Source organism: Ammospiza caudacuta, chromosome 15 (assembly GCF_027887145.1).
Source record: "Ammospiza caudacuta isolate bAmmCau1 chromosome 15, bAmmCau1.pri, whole genome shotgun sequence".
Classification (NCBI taxonomy): domain Eukaryota; kingdom Metazoa; phylum Chordata; class Aves; order Passeriformes; family Passerellidae; genus Ammospiza; species Ammospiza caudacuta.
Window position 1 is genome coordinate 15679762 of NC_080607.1, and position 19231 is coordinate 15698992.

General features: G+C 44.5%; 1 protein-coding gene across 1 annotated transcript in view; it reads right to left on the reverse strand.

The window, feature by feature from the left end:
- The window catches only part of CDH4 (cadherin 4), a 415329-nt gene extending 399194 nt beyond the window's left edge, over nt 1–16135 (reverse strand). Inside the window, exons 1-2 of the mRNA XM_058814611.1 lie at nt 16070–16135; nt 13984–14095 (exon numbers count right to left, since the gene is read on the reverse strand). Coding sequence (XP_058670594.1) covers nt 13984–14095; nt 16070–16135 — 178 coding nt within the window. The remainder of the gene's footprint in view (nt 1–13983; nt 14096–16069) is intronic.
- Nucleotides 16136–19231: the final 3096 nt, after the last annotated feature.

Below are 19231 nucleotides of genomic sequence, written 5' to 3' on the forward strand. Positions count from 1 at the left end.
GCAGAGCACAGCAGAGCTGGCTCTGCTCTGGAAATGCACAAAGCCAGCAGCTGCCAGAGAACAGAAAACAGAAAACCTGCTCCTGCCTCTGCCCATGTGCCTGTTAGAGCAGCCACAGGCATCCCAGCTCTGAGGGATGTGAGCAGGGCACCGCTCACCACAAGGAGCATCTCCCCACTGCTCCCCCTTGGTTCAGCTCCAGACCTGCTCACATTAGATGAAAAATGTACTGAGGCACAAAGGGAAGTGGATTTCCCCAAATTTTGGTAAGCTGGAACAGCTCTGATGGCACAAGCTCCTTGCCTCGCTGGCGCTCCTGTTGTGTTATACTCATTAAACCCCACATTTGTTATTTATTATCCTGCATTTCTGTAAGGCAAATCTAAAGAAACGTTGCCATGACAAACACAGTGGAGTTTTCATACTAATCTGACCCCCATGATGTCCCTTCCCTCCATTAACAGAGCCCCACTTTGGCGTATCTCAACAAGACAATCAAAATATTTCCAGTCCTGCTGCCGTGAGCCTCACAAAGGGGCCGAGTGCCAAATCCAAAAATCCTTTGCAGCGAAGCAGAAGAGCTTCACACACAGCCAGACCTCTCAGATGCCATGGGCTAGGATACCATGTTATAAGGCTGTAAAACTATGGCCTGTGGCTCCAGTCCAGCCTGCAGAGTAATTTAATCTAACTCACAAAGAAATGAGGAAAATGGCCTCTGCTGTGCTGAATCAGCAGTGCTGGAAGCCGTGCCACCCTCGATCAGCTCGTAAGAGAGTGCTTTGTCCACCGTGCCAACTCTGTGTAGAGCAGCTATTGGGCAGAAGAAAGGACCAGCAGGAATATTATGTGCCAGATTTTCAGTAGATGTAAGTCAGAATACTCCCAATGACTTAAGGAGCTGCACCAATTTACATCATTTCAGGATTATCAGGATTTACATCCACTGGAAGTTTCACTTTTCTTTTTTTTGTCCTTTAATTAAAAGAATGGTGTGGACTTGGCAGCAGTACCCCCTTCAAGAGACTAAGATTTGGGAAGGATCCTGAAAAAGTTTTAGGCTCAGGGAATGGCTATAAGCCATTTTTATTTTAAAAAGATACAGTGGCCAAATTGCAATTCACAGGATGTATATAAATCCTGATCTATTCATGAGCAATATACATAAGCATATATTTTCACTCGTTATACTGGAGCTCCCTAAATATAACAATGGCAAAAGAACAGCAATAAATGAAAACTTTGTTCATTCAATCTGGTTATATATCACAAAAAACTATCAGCACAGATGTTATCCCTATTTATGAGTCGCAACCAGCGCCAAAACAAATGCCATGTATTACTTAATTTTTCTTCTTCTAACTGCAAGTGCCAAAAAAATGACTGCCACTGGGATTAGGAAAAAACACACAAGTGGAAAAAAAACAGGAGGTACTGCTCCTGAGGATGCAAGCCAACTAGGCAAAGTTTGGTTTGCTCTGATTTCCAAATAAACCCTGAACAAGCACTACATTTCTTGTGACCTCAGAGCAGTTTCTGTTGCTCATCTGCTCACCTCTCAAAGCCAGATCCATCATAAACTTTAGAAAACCTGCCTGAAACCACCCTCAGAAATGTGCACACATCTCATTTGTTACCTACAGGTGACCATGGCGGGAGAGAACAGAAGAAAAGTGGGAATCTGGTGCCTGAGAGCCTCAGATGGGAACAGATTGATGCTTTAAAACCAAAAGTGAGCAGGACCTGTAGGTGTGGCCACGGGCAGAAGTGCACACAGCTGCTCTGGAAGCTTTTCTGTGGCACAGCGACCCACTCCCAGCCCAGCTGAGCCTCAGAAACACTTAAAAACAGGCTCAGAAATAAACAGGCCACTGTTACCACTGCATTTCAGCTGATATTACGCAAGAACGTAAAAATAAACTGTTCCAAAGGCCACCTCAGGAAACAAAAAATCAAGGCAAAAGGCCTCTGTATTGAAGGAATGCAGCCTCATTCCATCACATCTTTTTCACTACTCACCTCTGAACAGGTCAGTTTTAAATCTCCTTCTTCCAATGAGGCCAATTTAAATGTGTTCTTCAAAGGCTTCTGCAATTTTAGGAGTATTAAATTTTATACCTCCTAAGCTATTTATTAGCTGAGGAAGAACTTAATTGACATTCACTATATATTAACTTTTTTTGAGCATGTGTTACAGATTTTGATATATAACCTTGAGGTTTTTTCTTTACTTTTGGCTGTTGGATTTGTTGGTTTGTTTGGTTTTTTTTGTTTTCCAGGACAGCTCTCCTAAGAACAGGTTTCTCAGTGTGTGGATTCCCTACAAATTTCTCCAAGAACTGCAATAAAAGACTGCTCATAAGAGACCCAATGCAGATTAAAGGTCAAAAAAACCACTCAGACTGCTAATAAACTGTTGCAGAAATACTGTCTTTGTTTTAAGTCTCCATAATTTCCACCACTTCCAGACCCAACATGAACCCTGGCCCAGCAGTTCTTGGAGTCCCCAGAGCTCCAGGCACCCACAACTCTTCTTCCCACCCATCCTTATTTTAATTTTGTATATTTTTTACCAAACAGCTCCACTCCACAGATGTCAAACTCTCCCTCTTACAGGTGCATTGCCAAAGGACACAACCGCTGCATTTACAGAACTTTGCTTCATCACCTCAGCTCCCAAGCAATGAAATTTGCTTTATTACTGCACAGGTAAAAAATTGGCTGCGCCACCAATGCTTGCTTCTGCTGCTCTTTAGCAGGATACACCCAATGCTGTCTCAATTCACAGCAGAAAGGGAAAATTAAGCCTTGTTTTACTGAAAATACAGGAAGATTCATGATTCAAGATTTCTGGTGAAATGCCTCATGTGCACTGATCTCTGCCAAAACACCACAGTTAATTCAGCCATCAGAACCCCCACAGTGCCATGTCCTGGGCATTCAATGAACAGGGTGGGGTTAAACCTCTGCCAACACCAACCCACACTCTGCCAACTGCCCCTGCCCACACAGAATTGCTGAGCCTGGAAATGCCCTCCAAGACCATGCACCACTCCCTGTCCCCTGTCCCCAATGTCACATCCTCATGGCTTTTAAATCCCCCTGGCACGGTGACTCCATCACTGCCCTGGGCAGCTGGGCCAGTCTTGAACAACCTCTTTGGTGAAGAAATTTTCATCCTGCCCAACCTACATCTTCTCCATTTCTTCTTGTCAGGAGGCCTCAAAACCACCCAGTACAACTGGAGTAGTTTGCTTGCTAGCAGATACAGCAACCAGCCTTTTAACTTTGAATTTCTCTTATATCTGAGACTCCAGGCAAACAAAAAAAAAAGAAGAAAAATCTTTCAGTAAACTTTGCACAGAGATAATCAATCTCCTATTCAGTTATTTGAACAGGCATCTAGAGTTTAACGTTCCAGAGATCACTGAACTTCTCCTGATGAGGGTCTCTTTTGGCAGTTTGAAAAGAGGATGGGGGAAATCTTTGGGTGCAATCCAAACATTTTTTTTATAGCTGCAATCCTTGAATATTTCATCACTCCAAATCGTGCCCTGACCTATAGTTTCTCCTTCATCCTATCAACCATACATATATTTTTCTTCATCCTCAAACTGTCCATTCTGTCCACAGGCAAAGGAAAAATCCAAACATGAAAAATCCTTTTTTTTTTTTTAAATCATGTCATTTATCCACATTGCTTTGGACTCTAAGAGGCCCAAAAGGAAGCACTGAATCAATGAAAAAAATGTTCAGAAGCCCATAAAAAGGTAAATAAATGGAAGGTTATTTTCCAAAATAATTCAGGCACAAAATAAAAATATTTAAGGTTTATGGAGATGAGCAAAACAGTTGTCTTTCATGTGTAATTGTGTAAATCTGTTTTGAAGGGAGCAAAGCAACCAGCCAGCAACATCAGGCTCCTAAAAGTCAAGCAGCAAGGCACACAGAGTCTGAAACAATGACTTTTTCTGCCTGTCCAGGAAAGGATTTTCACTGGGAGCAAAATAATGGAAATTCTCTAGCCCAGCTCTTTTTCCCCTCTAGACTGAGATGCTCCGGAAGATTTCAGCAGAGAGAGTCTTCTTCCAGCACAGGGAGCAGCATCTGCCTTTCTTCAGCTACCAAAACACACAGGTGTGATGGGCAAAATTAAAGAGAAATAATATTTCACTAAACAGTGAAATATTTCAGTGTGGGCTAGGCCTCCTAAAAAGCTCTGTGAATAATAGAGATCTATAAAAGCAGGCAGTGCAACACCCAGCTGGTCTGTGCAGGGTGAACACCTTGCTTTCCTCACCTTCCAGGATGGGCTGGGAAATGGAAACACAGAAAAGTGGAAATCCCCAGCCATCAGTGGAAACAGATCACACCAGAGTGAATATTCCACATCCAGGTACAACCAACCCTGCTTTGGCTTTCATTGAATCCTGCTCTTCCAGCTCACCTTGGGATTAGTAACAGCTCTGTCAATGAAAATGGCTTTTAAGGAGCAGACCTCCAGCATCCTGAGGAAAGCCAAGGTGAGCATTTTGTCCTGTAGCCTGGACATTCCAACAACATTTTACTGAAATTCCATTAACCCAGCCAAGATGGTAAAAATTCAATGGTCCCAATTCTTGTAACTCTCATAAAAGTCAGGAAAAGTACTGACAACTGAGGACATCTGGAATTGTGTTTCCACAGATCCCAACAGACAACATCAAGACATTAAAGGCTCTGTTCACCAAGCCACCATTCCAATTTTAGTTACTGAAACAACTACCCAGAGCATGTTTTAATGGTGCATGGTCAGAGCAGAAGGCTTTATCACATGGGCTCTGCCACAGCCTGTTTTGAACTGGGTTTGTTCAATCCTTTATTAACAGAACAGATAAAGGAATGCAGCATATGCTGGTTACATCTGCAAACCATCCACAAGCAGGATGCAACTGCAACTCTGCTGGATGTCAAGATCAGAATTCAAAACAATCCAAACCAGTTAGGTAAGGCTGATGATAAAACAAAAACAAGATGTAATTCAAGAGAAGAGGAGCAAGGTAATACGATTCAGCAGGATTAATCAACTACACATATAGAAAATGACTGGGTAGGTAGCAGTTCATCAAAAAACGATGTGGGAGGTTATACTGGATCACAAGCTGAACATGAGTCAACAGTATCATACTGCTAAGAAAAAAAGCAATCATCACATTAGATAAATCAAGTGGAGTGTTGCCTGCAAAACAGGCAGAGTAATATTCCCTGTCTGTTCAGCACTGTGAGACTTGGCTGGCAGCACCACATCAACCTGGAGTATCGTGTTAGTAACAAAAACAAGGGCTCAGAGGAGAAAGCCAAGCATGACACACAAAAGGAAACAAATGAGAGGTTCAGCCCACAGAACCTGAAAAAAAATAAATTCAGTTGTGTTGGGGGGAGACAAAAAAAAAAAAAATCAGCAACTGTTCTGTGTGTCCATAATAAATGCAAACAGTGTTAAATTGGATCAAGAGAGGTCAGGAACTCAGGAAAGGGAAGCAAAGTAATATATTGGCTTTGGTCCCCAGCCATGGATCTTCAAGCCCACATCAGAGACACAAAGCTGTTACAAGGGAGCTGTGCCCTGGGGAAGGAGAATGCACCAGGAACCCTCCTGAGCTCCTCCAGTCCAGCTCTGAGCCCAGGAAACACCAACACACAGGTCCAGGTGACACCACAAACAGCTCTTGGTGGCATTTATACAGAGCTATCTCCTCACCCCCACTGACTACATCAGGAACAAACAGGTTATTACATTTCATACTTTAAACTAGTCCTGACTTGCACTCTATCATCTGTAGTAACTTATTTATTTTCCACCATCTTACCAAGTTCACATGTTTTTCTTTCATATACCAATAATTCCAATATGCTTTTCTTGCTACATGGTGAAGTAACAGACATTTGTTTCACTGACCTGCCTTTTATGATTCTCTAGACATGAACTGACAGAGGGAGTTGATACATAGCCCTGTATAGAACAATTCTTGTAATCTTGACTATTTATCTTTGGATAATTGCTACATTCATAATTATTTTAAAGACAATTCCGTTTAATAAGGATTGGAATTACTATGAGACAAACTCATTGTAACAAAATTTGTGACTAACCTCTGAACTGCTAGGAAATTGTGATTTATAATAGGCATAGTAATAGCCTTTAATGACTGCAGTGCTTCTGGGTATCAATGAAAACAGACTGGCTCATTTCAAAGCAGAAAGGGCATCTATTTTACTTTTCTTCCTTCATGGTTGGCCCCATAATATCTTCAGGGTCCTTGGAGGAGGTTCCAACACCCCCACTGTGGGCTGCACACAGTGGCTGCCATTACCAGGCTGGTGTTAATGGGCTGCAGCTGATGAGCAGCACAACCAGCCCAGCCCTGAGTTACTGCCACCGGCTCCCTGCTACAGAACACTGGCACCAGAGTACTGAGGGCATGGCAAAAAAAAAAAAAAAAAAAAAAATTAAAAATTTCTATTGGAAGGGATTAGGAAAGGGGAATGTGGATGCTGCAGCCTGGGGTCACGAGGCATGGGGCGGCTGAGTGTTCCCAGTGACAGTGCAGCCCATATGCCAGAGCATTTGCCACTTCACGCTCCTTCTGTGCAACTGCAATCCAAAATTAATAAATAAATTAGGGATAATGAACGTAAACAAGAGAAATCGCAAGCCTGTGGCAAAAAGAGATCTTGCTCAGCCCAAGCGTTTTTCATGTCACAGAAAACTCGCTTAGGAAACAAACATCCTCCTGAAAGGAGCGAAGTAGCTGCGTATAAGACAAATATTTTGGGTTAAACAGTAGCTCCACATGTTCTCTTCCGTTCTACTAAAAATAAAGAGGAAACTGAGTGCTTTTTCAATGTAAGTGTTACATTTCCTTATGCCAGGAGACAAACTATGCCTAGGTTAAGTCTGGACATTAATGGAAGCAAACAGCTGAATGCTGGTCCCTGGTGTTTCAATTATTCCCTCTTTGGAGGTTGTGCTTCCAAGAAATTAAAGAAACACAATTTCCCAGTAAAGATCACATTTTGCAGGCTGCTGCAATGTTTTTATTTAAAGCTGTGTGATTTGTATTTGAAGAAAAGCTCAGTTCATCCTTCTGTCTGTTCATCTGTTCACCTGCAGAGAGTCTCCCAGGGTCAGAGCCCAGTGGAGGCTGCAGAGCTGCTCAGCACAGGGACAGCCAAAGCAGGCTCCAGGACCAGATCCAGGTGGGTTCCAGGTATCTCCAACAACAGACACCTCATGGCATCTCTGAGGAACCTCCTCCAGTGTCTGACAACCCTCAGACTGAAATTTTCTTCCCTCATTCAAGCGCAACGTCCTGCATTTCAGTGTTAGCACCATTTTGTTCTGTCCTCCCTCCACGCACCTCATCTCAGCACATTCTCACAAGGAGTTTATATAAAATTATAAAGTCTTCTCCAGGCTAAACAATCCTAGCACTCTCATTTCAGAAATACTAATAAATATTTAAATAAAATATCTAAAATATATCATGGCATCCTGAGCAGTAAGAAAACCCTGCCATGGCAGGGCTGGCCAAGGACACTTCTGGGTTTTCCCTGGAAACACAACTCTGGGGGTCACGTAGGCACCAAAAGGAAAATTCAGTGTAAAGCCAAATCCTCTCCAGAATCTTTGGCTAGGGCACAAAAGGTTTACATAGAGAAAAAGGGATACAGATCAATTCCATTGAGCCTGCAGGGGTTCTTCCGGCAGTGCTCCACACCCGGATCCTAGGGAAATCTGGAAGCACAGTCACAGCTCATCCCAACCCCCTGCCAACCACCCAAAGCTGGCAAGGACTGGTCTTTGCTTTTCAAACACCACTGCCTGGTCTTAGTTACTACTTCAATTTGCTTGAAAATAAAAAATTCCACTTGATACAGCGATGGCCTTAATTCTGAATATTCCAGTAACCTCAAATCAAACAAACTCCCATCTTTCCCTATGTTACTCAAATTCATTCTATGAGAAAAATGAAGCAGCAGATTTCCAATGAAATCCTATCCTCTGTAGTTTTAATCTCTTCTTGCCCTTCAAATAAGACTTTTAACTATTATCTATATTGCTAAAATATTCTATGAGCTGTGCACATGGCCCGTGCTGCTGTGGAACCAAGTACTCCCCCAGCCTGAGTTTGCAATGAAATAAATTCCATCTAAAAAAACATGAGACTCATTTCCAGGGTACAAATCAAGGCAGAAGGAGGCCTGTACATAAATATCAATGAAATTAGGCAATGAGAACTGGCATTAGGTCAATGAAAATTAGGCAAGAAAATATTTCACTGCTAGAATAAATAAGTTCCAATTGCCACATGCAAAACCGTAATTTCCAGAATGCTTTCAGCATCTGCTCTGTGAGATCAGAGCTCATGAGCTCTGTCAGTGACAGTCAATTCCTATACAAAGAACTGACTTTAAAATTAACATTTTCCAACCTTAAAAGCCCTAAAATGATCAGCTTAGTGTTCAAAACAACAGGTATTTCACAATAAATAACTAATTGATACTGTTCCAGACACAGCTTATTTCCTAAAAGCCTAAGCATAAATAAAGAAATGAATAAATTATTCAACAGAAATTGTTGTTTCATCTTCTTCCTTAATACCTACCTAGAATGCCTAATTTGAAGCAGCACAATTCTCTAACAGACAAATCCTTGAAAAAACAGAGAAGCTTCAAGTCTGTTGTTGGAGAAGCAGATTTATTCAGATAAAAATCAGTTAACTCCCCAGAACGCAGAGAAATGTAATTTTGCTTGGGTTTGAGGAATTTGGTTCAAAGCTCTGAACTAGAAAGCAATATATACAGTTATTAAACAGTGTAAGGGGATTAACTCTACAGAGTGTTATTGACTACTCCAGTCTCATTAACTGCAATTTTATTTAGATAAAAATGTCATCTTAAACATCATTTTTGTGTCAGAAGTTAGATCTGAAGAACAACATTAAAAATACATGGGCATCAGCAGTTCCCTGCTCTGCACAGCTCTTTCTGGGGTCTCCCCTGGAACTCAGGATGGAAATGATGGTTTTGATTTGCAACGAGCCCATCACGAGAAACTGCTCTTAGAAGAAGTTGTCCTGCAGAATGTGAGAAGTGCTTTCTGAGAGGCAGCTCCACTGGAGCTTGTGCAAGCTGAGCGCAGAGAGCTGATGCCTGCCTGCCCCCCTTTGCTCCAAGAAAGGAGTGAAGAGAGGTGAGGGTGAGTTCTGGGCTCCAGCGGCCGCTCTGCTACTTTCAGATGTTATTAGGGAACTGTGAAGCTAATTACGTGTACAATAACTGCAGTAACTGCTTTTCATGCAGAATCACAGACCAGAAAATAATGAAAACACAAATGGAAAAGCCTCTCTGCTTTTTTCAGCTCTGAGCAGCTTGGAGAGGGCACTGGCTATTCCAGGAGGCTGCAGCAGAGCTGCTGCAAGCACCGAGCAACCCTAAGAGGTGCTCAACAAAATCACCAAACACCAGAACAAATCCAGCACCGCTCAGGCTCTTCCCTTCCCAAAACACCAGAGAGCACCTGGACATGACTGTGGGCAGGGCAGCCTCAGACATCCACACACCCTTCAGAGCCTGTGAGAACCAAGCTCCTGCCAAAACTGACAGCAGATGGGTACTGGGTATTTTCTGGACTCTAAAGCCAGGAAAAGTGGAAAGCCTGCACCATCTACAGTATTCTCCACTATCCCAAGGAGATTGTGGATGCTGGGGTTTTTTTGGTCTATGCAGTCAATATTCTCTAAACAGCATTCACAGCCTTCCTAAGTTTTAATATTGAATGTGGTGAGGGCTAAAAAGGATGGAGGTTTTGAAATCTCAGTGGAGAGAACAAAAAGCTTTAGACCATGAAGAACAACCTATCTCTCAAAAACTTAAAAGAGATTATCTCTATAGTGAATTCTTCTTAAAAAAAAAAAAAAAGTATTCCAATAAAGCTTTTATGTATTTTTTTTAACCAAAAATCATGCTAGTAAAAAAAATCCTAGAATAGAAGCAATTACATTTTTATGCATTTGCATGAGCTTGGCTAACTTTGGTTTCATACATTTGCTGAGAGCAGAACATGCTGGCAGAGTTTATTCATCTCCTCATATGAAAATAAAGCGTGCTGCCACACACTTGTCCCCAAACGTGGCTGCCCACACCAGAGAAGTTCCCCTGCTCCATCAGCACAGGCACTGCTCGGGCTGGGCACAGAAACATGGATCACTGCACACCAAGGGATGCACAGAAAACACAACAAAGTGGCTCTACCTCTCATCTGCTCGTGTTGTCTGCTCTGAGTTGTTTTGTTAGGTGTGTTTGAGAGGTGCTGGAGCCATGGTGGGGCCACACTGGAGGAATAATGCATTCAGCACCCTGATGTCACCCCACCCACTCCCAGTCACCACAGCCTCACGGCATGCCAATTAAACCTCAACTCCTAATTCTGAAAAACATCCTTTCTTCATAATCATAATCTTAAAAAACACTACCAAAAAAATTCAAAAGGGCACAAAGCCAACAGCAAGAGTATCATACTGCTCACCACTTTCAGCAACCTTCTCTCCCTCCTTCCCCAAGAGGCCGCTGGTCCTCATGGCTCCCAAGCACTGAGTTCACATCAGGAATCAGATTCCCTGGGACACTGCTCAACTGCTTCAGCAGCCCCACATGGCCCTGCTGCCCACCCCTCAGGACCAATGTTCTCACCATGTTAGGTTAGCATAAATAATTAACAAAGAGGAAAAGATCCCCGTGCCACAATCGTCCTCTGCCGTACTGCAGACGTGGAGATCTTTCCCTTAGGCTAAAGAAGAAAATACTTAACGAAGCTATCTTAAGCATTATCATGCATCAATGATCAAGACTAAGTTTATTATCCCGCAAACAAAAACAAAGACAAACAAGTATAACAGATTACACCCCAGAAGCTTTCTTTAAGAGATGCAGTGATGGCATTTCTGAGGAAGGCACTGGCTCCACAAATCACCTCAGCCACCACCCCATCATCAGGCCACAGTGTTGGCAGTGATGTGCAGCGTGTGGTATTTGTGGCACTACTGGGGAAAACTATTTTAAGTCTAATTAACATGAAATTTTTAGAATGCAGATGCTTTTCATTTATACATAAAACAAAATGCCGTGACATTTCTCCCATCCATTTATCATAAACAAGTTAATTACTGTGTAACAAATAGCTCCTGCTAGAATCTGTATGTTTTGAGGATGTTAGAGAGCTGACTCAGGCAAATAAGATGAACCACAAAGTAGTAGCTAATAGCTTATGGCATACTTATAATAAAACAATGACTCTGTAAAAGCTCTTGTTGTCAAATTAAGGCTAAGCTATTTCCATTGGAATAAACCAATTATAAGCAGTGATTATCTGTTTAACTTGATTCAAACCTAGAATACTATAAACACTTTCATTTTGATGCATTCATAACAGTGCATACATTTGAGAGCTGGATCTTGCAAAGCTTAAAAGGGAAATGCTCAGTTTATTTATTGCCACACAGAACCATGAACATCCAAATTTCTCCATAGCGTGGAGGAATTTCACCACCATGCTGAGGGCTGCATGCTGCCTGATTTCTGCTGGACAAAAACCTTCAGGGATAAACTGTCCCAGGACTGCCAACCTCTCCTTCCTAAGGACAAGGTGAGCATTATCCATCAACACCTCATGTTCACTCTGTGAAATCCCCCGAGAGCCACCCAAGCTACAGACACGCTTTTTCCAGCCCCCAGATTCCAGGAAAGCACTGACAGGTGAATTTCTGCCTACTTTCTTTCTTTCTTTTTTTTTTCCTTTAATTCAGGCAAACAGTCCCATTTGGCCTGCAGATGAATTACTGAATGCTGATGAATAAGATGGTGGTAGCTGCTGGCAGCAGAGCTTTGCGTGGTAAGATGGTGTGAAATAGTACATATGTCAATCTATCAAACATGATAATGTAAGCAATCTGAACCCATTTTTGGTCTGAACTATTGTACAATACTTCACCCAGATGGAAGAAAGAGATAAACATTTTATGCTTCAGACACATCAAGTGCTAGGAAGTAAAATTAAACCTAAACTGGAAAACTACCAATTTTACATGCTAGAGTATATATAAAGAACAACACAAGCATGAAGAATTTTCTTGCCCATTATTATATAAATTAATTAGATATATTTGCTTTCCATGATAAACAACAGCATGTATTTGACTATAGATTAAAAGGTGCAAAGATGATAGTTTACTTATTAGCAAACACAGCACTTGCACTTTTTTTCTTCCTTCTTTTGTTGAGAAAATGCTTTTAAATCATGGAACCTGTGACAACGCTATCAGGCCATGAATCTTACAAGTGGGGCACAGATACATAATGTCCCCAGGGTGAGTTCAGCCCTAAATCAGAGGCAGGGTTGCCATGACTAATGTAAAAATACAACTGGTCCCTAAAGGATAAAATCAAATAGAAATATATTTTCATTCAAATCAACTTGACAGCCTGTGTAAATATAATTTCATATTTAAAAATTATCAGTTAAGCCAGAAATGAAATGACAGCCACTGTGCTGTTCTGAAAGTCACAGCCACCTAAAGCCTCTGAGCAGCCCCTTCCGCTCCATCCCTGTTGTCCACCTCCATAAACACAGCACCATTTATCAAGCACTAAACTGCAAAAAACCCACTCTTCTGAGCAAATATATTTATGCCACAGCTTTCTACAGTACTCAGAGAACATTTTTTATCAAATAATTTGCAAAGCTAAAAGAGCATGAAATCTACCCAGTTTCCAGACTGACCTGTAAAGCTGCCTTCACATTTGGCAAAAATTGCTACAAAGTGTGTAAACTATTGGTATTTGGTCTCTTTAGGGTTGCATAATCTTGAGCTTATCCATCCCAATTCCCCCACTGGTTACCCTTCAAACTAAAAATAAACTCCCCAAGGTCCACTAATTAATGCCAGGCCAATCAAGAGAATTCCTGAACAGCAACACTAAGACAACTGGGCACAGAAACAAAAGTGATTGCCAACTCATGCAGAGCAAAAATGTCCAGTCCTGGATTCTGCTGAAGCCAGAGAGAACACTGACAACTCTCCCTCTCTTCTGAGAAAAATCAAAGTAACAGAGCAGGTGTTTGGTCAGGAGGAAGACAGAAATCCCAGCTTTCTGGCACAGAGACACGCATGCAAGCAAAATGTGCTCAGGAAAACACTGAAAAATACAGTTATTAAGCCTGGAGTAGAGCACCAAGTCCTGACGTGCTCCCCAACCTCCTGGGCTGCTGTGGGATTCTGATCTTCAAAAATTCTCTTGGAATAAAGTATTTTTCTGTGCCATGCAAATATAAAGTTTAATTATTTTTAACTTGAAAAGGAGACAGAGCAATACACAGGATAATCTACAGTTATTTGGATTATGAAGACATCTTAGAGTTTACAAGCACAAAAATGGTTATAATCCTGCAATTACTATAAAGCTAATTGGTAGTTTCTTTTTGCCTGTGTTTTCATGTTGTCAGTGGGGCAGTAATGAAAATGAATGCCACATTTGTGAACAGAATGTCTGTAGGCTTGTTTACCACATTTCCAACAACAACGTCTGCTTTATCATCCATTTCAAAGCAGAGATAATTTAGGGATCTTTGAATTTCATACATAAAAATACTGGCTAAAATATCAGATGCAGAGTTCCTTCAGACAGGGTGGGAGTGGGAGACTCAAGAGTGAAGTGATGACCTCGCATGGTGTAACAAACAATCCACCTGAAGCAGACAGCAGCGGACTTGGAATGATTCATCTGTATTCAAAACTGTGCTCAGGTAAACCACTTAGTGTTTCATCCTCCTACAAACATAATTCTGCAGACAATTTCACCATCAAAACCAGCATCTTTAAGCCTCCTTTCACCTCCTGAAAATACAGTTATTGCAGAAGCTATTAAGCTTTTTATTCCACTTACCTTTGAGTAACTTCTGCCCTTCCATGATATTCTGGGAGATGAATGCTGTGTAGTCTTGTTCTGAGAAGCCAGGCTTGCATGTGGGTCTAACTGTAAGATCCCCATTGTGTGCCTGCAAAAACAAAACAAGGAAAATGCACACCATGACTTTTGTCATTTGGGAAAACGTTTTGCACCCAGTGATGAAGTGTTTAGGCATGAGCAAACCTGAACAGTAAAGCAGTGTGCAAGTAGAAGTTGCTTGTGTTAGAGTGCCTATCTGTTGGAGTGGATCCATACTGTAGCTGCAAAAAATAAAATGGGCCAGCAATAGTTGCCTGACTACAAGAGAGCATTGTTTGTAGGAAGGCTGGGATACTGGGCACTGTCAGAAGAGGGGAGGAAACAAAGAGCAGCAATTCATCAAGGCGCTGTGCTCGCACTGGAGACACGCAAAGGCCCGATGTTGAAACATCCAAACCACCGAGGTCTGCTACTGAGAAACTGGGCAGACCCCAGCATGGAAGGGGGAGAAACCCAGGAGCCTGCCACCAGGTGAGGACACCCTTCCTTCCCCTTCACCCTTGCAGCAGCATCCCAGGCTCTGCCTGCTGCAGCCTCTGGGACACTCCAGGCTCTGCTCTTGCCCCGGCAGTGGGAAGGAATTGAGGGATGCCCAATTAAAAACGTGACAATGCACAGAATCATGCACAACGCGCCAGCACCCAAGGGGACACAGCCAACAAAACACTCAGCTGCAACTCTGGACTGAGCAGAGGATCCAGCCCCCGCCACAGGGACGGGGCAGCCCGGGCTCCTTGGGATTCCCCGGCAGGGAAGGTCCCAGACCCCGGCTCCAGAGGAACTCGCTGACAGCACACAAGCCCGTGATTTATGCGTGCGGAGTGCCAGGTGATTTACGCACTAACAAGTGCTGGTGGCAGGGGATTTCTAACGCGCCGGGGCTGTCGGCAGAGCCAGCCAGAGCATCGCTTAGCGATGCTGCCGGCACCTCCGCCGCCTCCAGAGCCGGCAGCGCCGGCTGCAGCCGGGGGAGCGGGAGCGGCGCCTCCCCGCAAAGTGCAACTCCGGGCGGGCACCTGCCTCCCCGGGGAGCACCGCAACCCCCGCAGCCCCAGACTGCGCTGCGCCGGAGACACAGAAACCAACAGCAGAGAAAGAAGGGTCCTTTCGGATGAGCTTAGTAAGCAGAACACAAGCCAATGTACTCGGCTTAAAATCACGCTCGGGAGACGGATGCCAGCTACTGCATGGGAAGCGCAAGGAAGCGGCGGCTCTGTTGGACTCTGACCGCGGCTGGCAAGATGTTGCCATTAGCAAACATTTCAAAGGGTGTCACCGAGGATAGCGGGCTTCCAAGCTGAAATCGCCCCGTTATTAGAGCGGCGCTCGCCAGACGAGAGCGCATCGGGGCTATTCCTGGGCACCCACCAGCCTCCACGAGGCTCGGGACATCCTCACGGATTCTACTTGGCACCGAGGGATTGAGGCAGAAAAATAAGCGGCTCTTGTTCCCGCAGCCAGCCCAGCCCGAAAGCCAGCAGCCGCCCGGCTCGCTCGGTAACACTGCAGCCACGCGTTCAGGCGCTTGTTGATGTTCTACAGAAACCCTTCAATTTCAGGCGCCGTGGGAATAAAACCCTAAAAAATCCCAAACTTTCCGAGCATCACCACAGGGCCCGCTCGGTTGGGTTTATGGGCTTGTAAAAATAAAAGTTAGGGGCAGCAGCGGGCGCGGGCTCCGCGGGGCTCGGCGGGGAGCGCGGCCGCGGGGGCTCGGCGGGGCTCGGAGCGGCTCCGCGCCGGGACGCGCCGCTGCCCCCGAAGTTTCTCCGGCGAGGCGCAGCGCGGAGCGTACTCGTGCCGGCACCGCGGCGGCACCTGAGCAGCGGCTCCACAAAACAATTAAAAACTGCACAGCGGCGATTCGATTTTAAAAAAGGAGGTGGGGAACGGCAGCGCGGCAGAAGCAGCGACAGGAGCTCCGCGCACCCACCACCATCACCCTCACTCCCCGAGCCCGAAGTTGCCGCGGCGGGCGCGGAGGAGCCGCGGCGGGGATAGCTCCGCGCCCGTTTGCACTTACCGCCGCCGAGCCCCAGACGGGCAGGAGGAGCAGCAGCAGCAGCCGCCGCCTCGGGCCGGCGCTCATGTCCGCGGCGGGCGGATCGGAGCGGATGGGAGCGGTGCCGTGCAGCGAGGAGCGGAGCGGAGCCGGCCGGGTCCCGCGGCCGCTCCGGGCTGCAGGTGAAGCGCCCGCCGCGCGCCGCCGCCGCGCCCCGCCCCGCGCGCGCGGGCACGCGCCGCTTAAAGCGACAGGCGCCGCCCCGCCGCGGGGGGAGCGGGGATGAAGGTGATGATGATGGAGGGGGAAAGGGGTTCGGCGGCGCTGCCGCTTCCTCTCCCAGTGCCCTGACGAGCTCTGCGATCCGCGGGAGCCTCGTCTGTCCGGAGAAGAAACTTACGCGTCCAAATTGTCGCGAAAATCTGGTGCGTTCCTGGGAAGGAAGCCCAAACCAGCCGGCGCATGCAGGGTGATCGTGAGTTCACATCATAGAGCACGCTGCTGATGATGCCAAGGCTGTGGTTTGATGCCCACCATTCCATGGGTTTGAAGATCTGTGCCCCTTCCAGCTCAGGTTCGGTGATTGCCTGATCATCATGTCCAACCACCGACCCAGCAGGGCCACTGTCACCCCCAAACCATCACCCAGCACCAGATCCAGACAGCTCTGAAACACCTCCAGAGATGGTGATTCTACCACCTCCTGGGCAACCCATTCCAATGCCTGACCACCATAAAAGTGAAATTTTCCCCCATATATAATCTCAATCTCTCCTGCCTCAACCTATGGTTATTTCCTCTAGCCCTCTCTTTACATGTGCCCACAAGGGAACAAGCAGCATGTCCAGGGGAAAATTAACACAGCCCTGGAAACGTGCTCAGTGGGCAAAAAACTAATATGGCCAGGTGAAAACCAAGTGTACCCCATCAGGAAAAATTTGTGTTCACAGGAAAAGATCTATGTCCAGGGGTTCATGAGTGTGTCATGTGAGGAGAGCAGAGACCAGGCTGTGAGGGAACGAAACATGGCGTGAGGGAGTAGCAGCCAATCTACAAAAAATTACATACTGGGGAGGAAAAATCTGATCTATCCAGAGATGAAAAACTCAGGACAAGGTAAAGAAATGGGTAGTGCCAGGATTGCCTCCTCAACCGTATCTGTGAACCAGCCTGAGCCTGGCCCTGCTTCTTTTAGAGGAAAATAGGCTTGTCAGGCCTAATCCACATCGACATCAGTAGCAGAGGAAACTAACTCCACTAAACTAGCAAATTTCTGGTGTAAAAATAAAGGCAGATCAACACAGGGTCAGAAAGTGAAACTTCAGTCAGTTTCACAGAAAACTGAAAGCAGTGGTTTCAAGCAGAGTGGCTCCTGCTCTTCTCCTACAGCCGGGCCCTGGCTCCCAAATCCCGTCCTTTCCTTCTCCAGCTCAAGGCCACAAATAGGAATTCCCAGGCACGAGTCTTTTGTGCTTATAAATCCGGCAGCACTTTGCATAAATAGATGCATATTATCTGATGTACGTGCAAAATCAGACATTGCAGCTGAAAAATCCGGCCATTAAACCAATCTGTGGGATTTGCACGTCTCCCAAGGAATGGGACACATAAATCCACTGGCTGCATCTTTGGCCATTGAGTAGATTTAATAGCATTGTGTTAACACCTAGAGACATTAGCAAAGAACTGAGGCCTCATTGTATTGAGCTCTGTGGACAAGAATAATGAAAAGATTGTTCCAACCCCACCAATTTACAGTCTTAGTGGATTATGGGGTTTATTTTGTTTTTAAACAAGTATTTCTGAGAATTCTAAATAAATTCCATCATTGTATTGGATTTAATGTGGAGCCTTTTTTATGAACCACTTCCACAGAGGCAGAAATAGTTGAGTGACACTATCACAGCAAAAATAAATCCTAATATATATTTAAAAAATCTGATTTTTTTTTTCCTTTTATCTTTATCCTCAGTTTCAAAGTTTGGAGCAGATTGTTCCAGGTTTAAGAGCAGTTTCTATTTAAAAAGAACTACAAGTACTCTGGAGAGTACTGAGGATATTTTGGATTTGGGGAACTACAATGTGGATGTTCTTTTTCGAATACCATGGCCAGTTATTTTGACTTTTGCTGGACTACAGCTGTTGCTGTGCAAGTGTTTGCTCCGCTTGATAACTTTGTTGATATGACAAGTTCTACAAGTATTATCAAAATAAGTCTGACACCACAACAGATTGTGAAGAAAAGGCAGAGCAGTAGTGAAAAAAAAAAAAAGAATTCTTCAACATGTTTACAGTTGATTTCTAATCTGATGGCAAATTGATTTTTTTCCCAAACTAGTTTGCCATCCTGCTTTTCTAAGCTGTGGTAACAAACTGTGTGCTCAAGGAATGAGGCTGCAAATGGAGTTGAATTTCAGTTGTATTTTCAGGAACAGTGGCCGGTGTGAAACAGCAGGTGCCTCCCAAACTGAGGAGTTTCCAGAAGGAGCAGAGAGAATCCAGATCCATATTCAGACAATGAAAATCTCTGGTTCAGGTGTGTGGTTCCTTTCATTCTACCATTTTCATTCAACTCTTAACACTTAAATTAATTTTGGAAGGATTTAAAGTTTTTCTAACTGATTAGATATTATTTTAACTATCTCCTTGTTTAGCAGCACCTCTCATGAAGTGCTTATAAAATGTCTTCCTTCAGATCTTCAAGGAAAATTAAAAATATGCCTTTTAGATTTTTGTACCTTGTTAATTTTTCCCAAACTTTCAGATGGCAGGGCCTGAACATATGCTATTTGGGAGGGTTTGCTTCACTTGGAGCCTGCTGGGAGCCTGGTTAGGAATTGGTGTTGTGGCACAAAAAGGAAATAGGAAGCTCCACCATCTAACACAGGGATGCTACCAGATGTGGGGTTGGTGGGATGAGGACACTTAAGAGTGTGCACATGCACAGTAAATCAGCTTGCTAAACACCTCAAGGGCAAAACTGCTGATCCTGGGAGGCAACTTGCTGTACTCACAACACCCAAGAGAATAAAAGGCTCATGGATGAGCCATCTCCAGAGCTGACTGTGCCAGGATAACGAGGAGAGCAGAGCACACCAGGGATTTTCCCCTCCTTGATGCACACATGTAATTCCTGCTGACAGCAGTGGGACTTGCACAGCCACACCAAGGGGACAAGAGAAC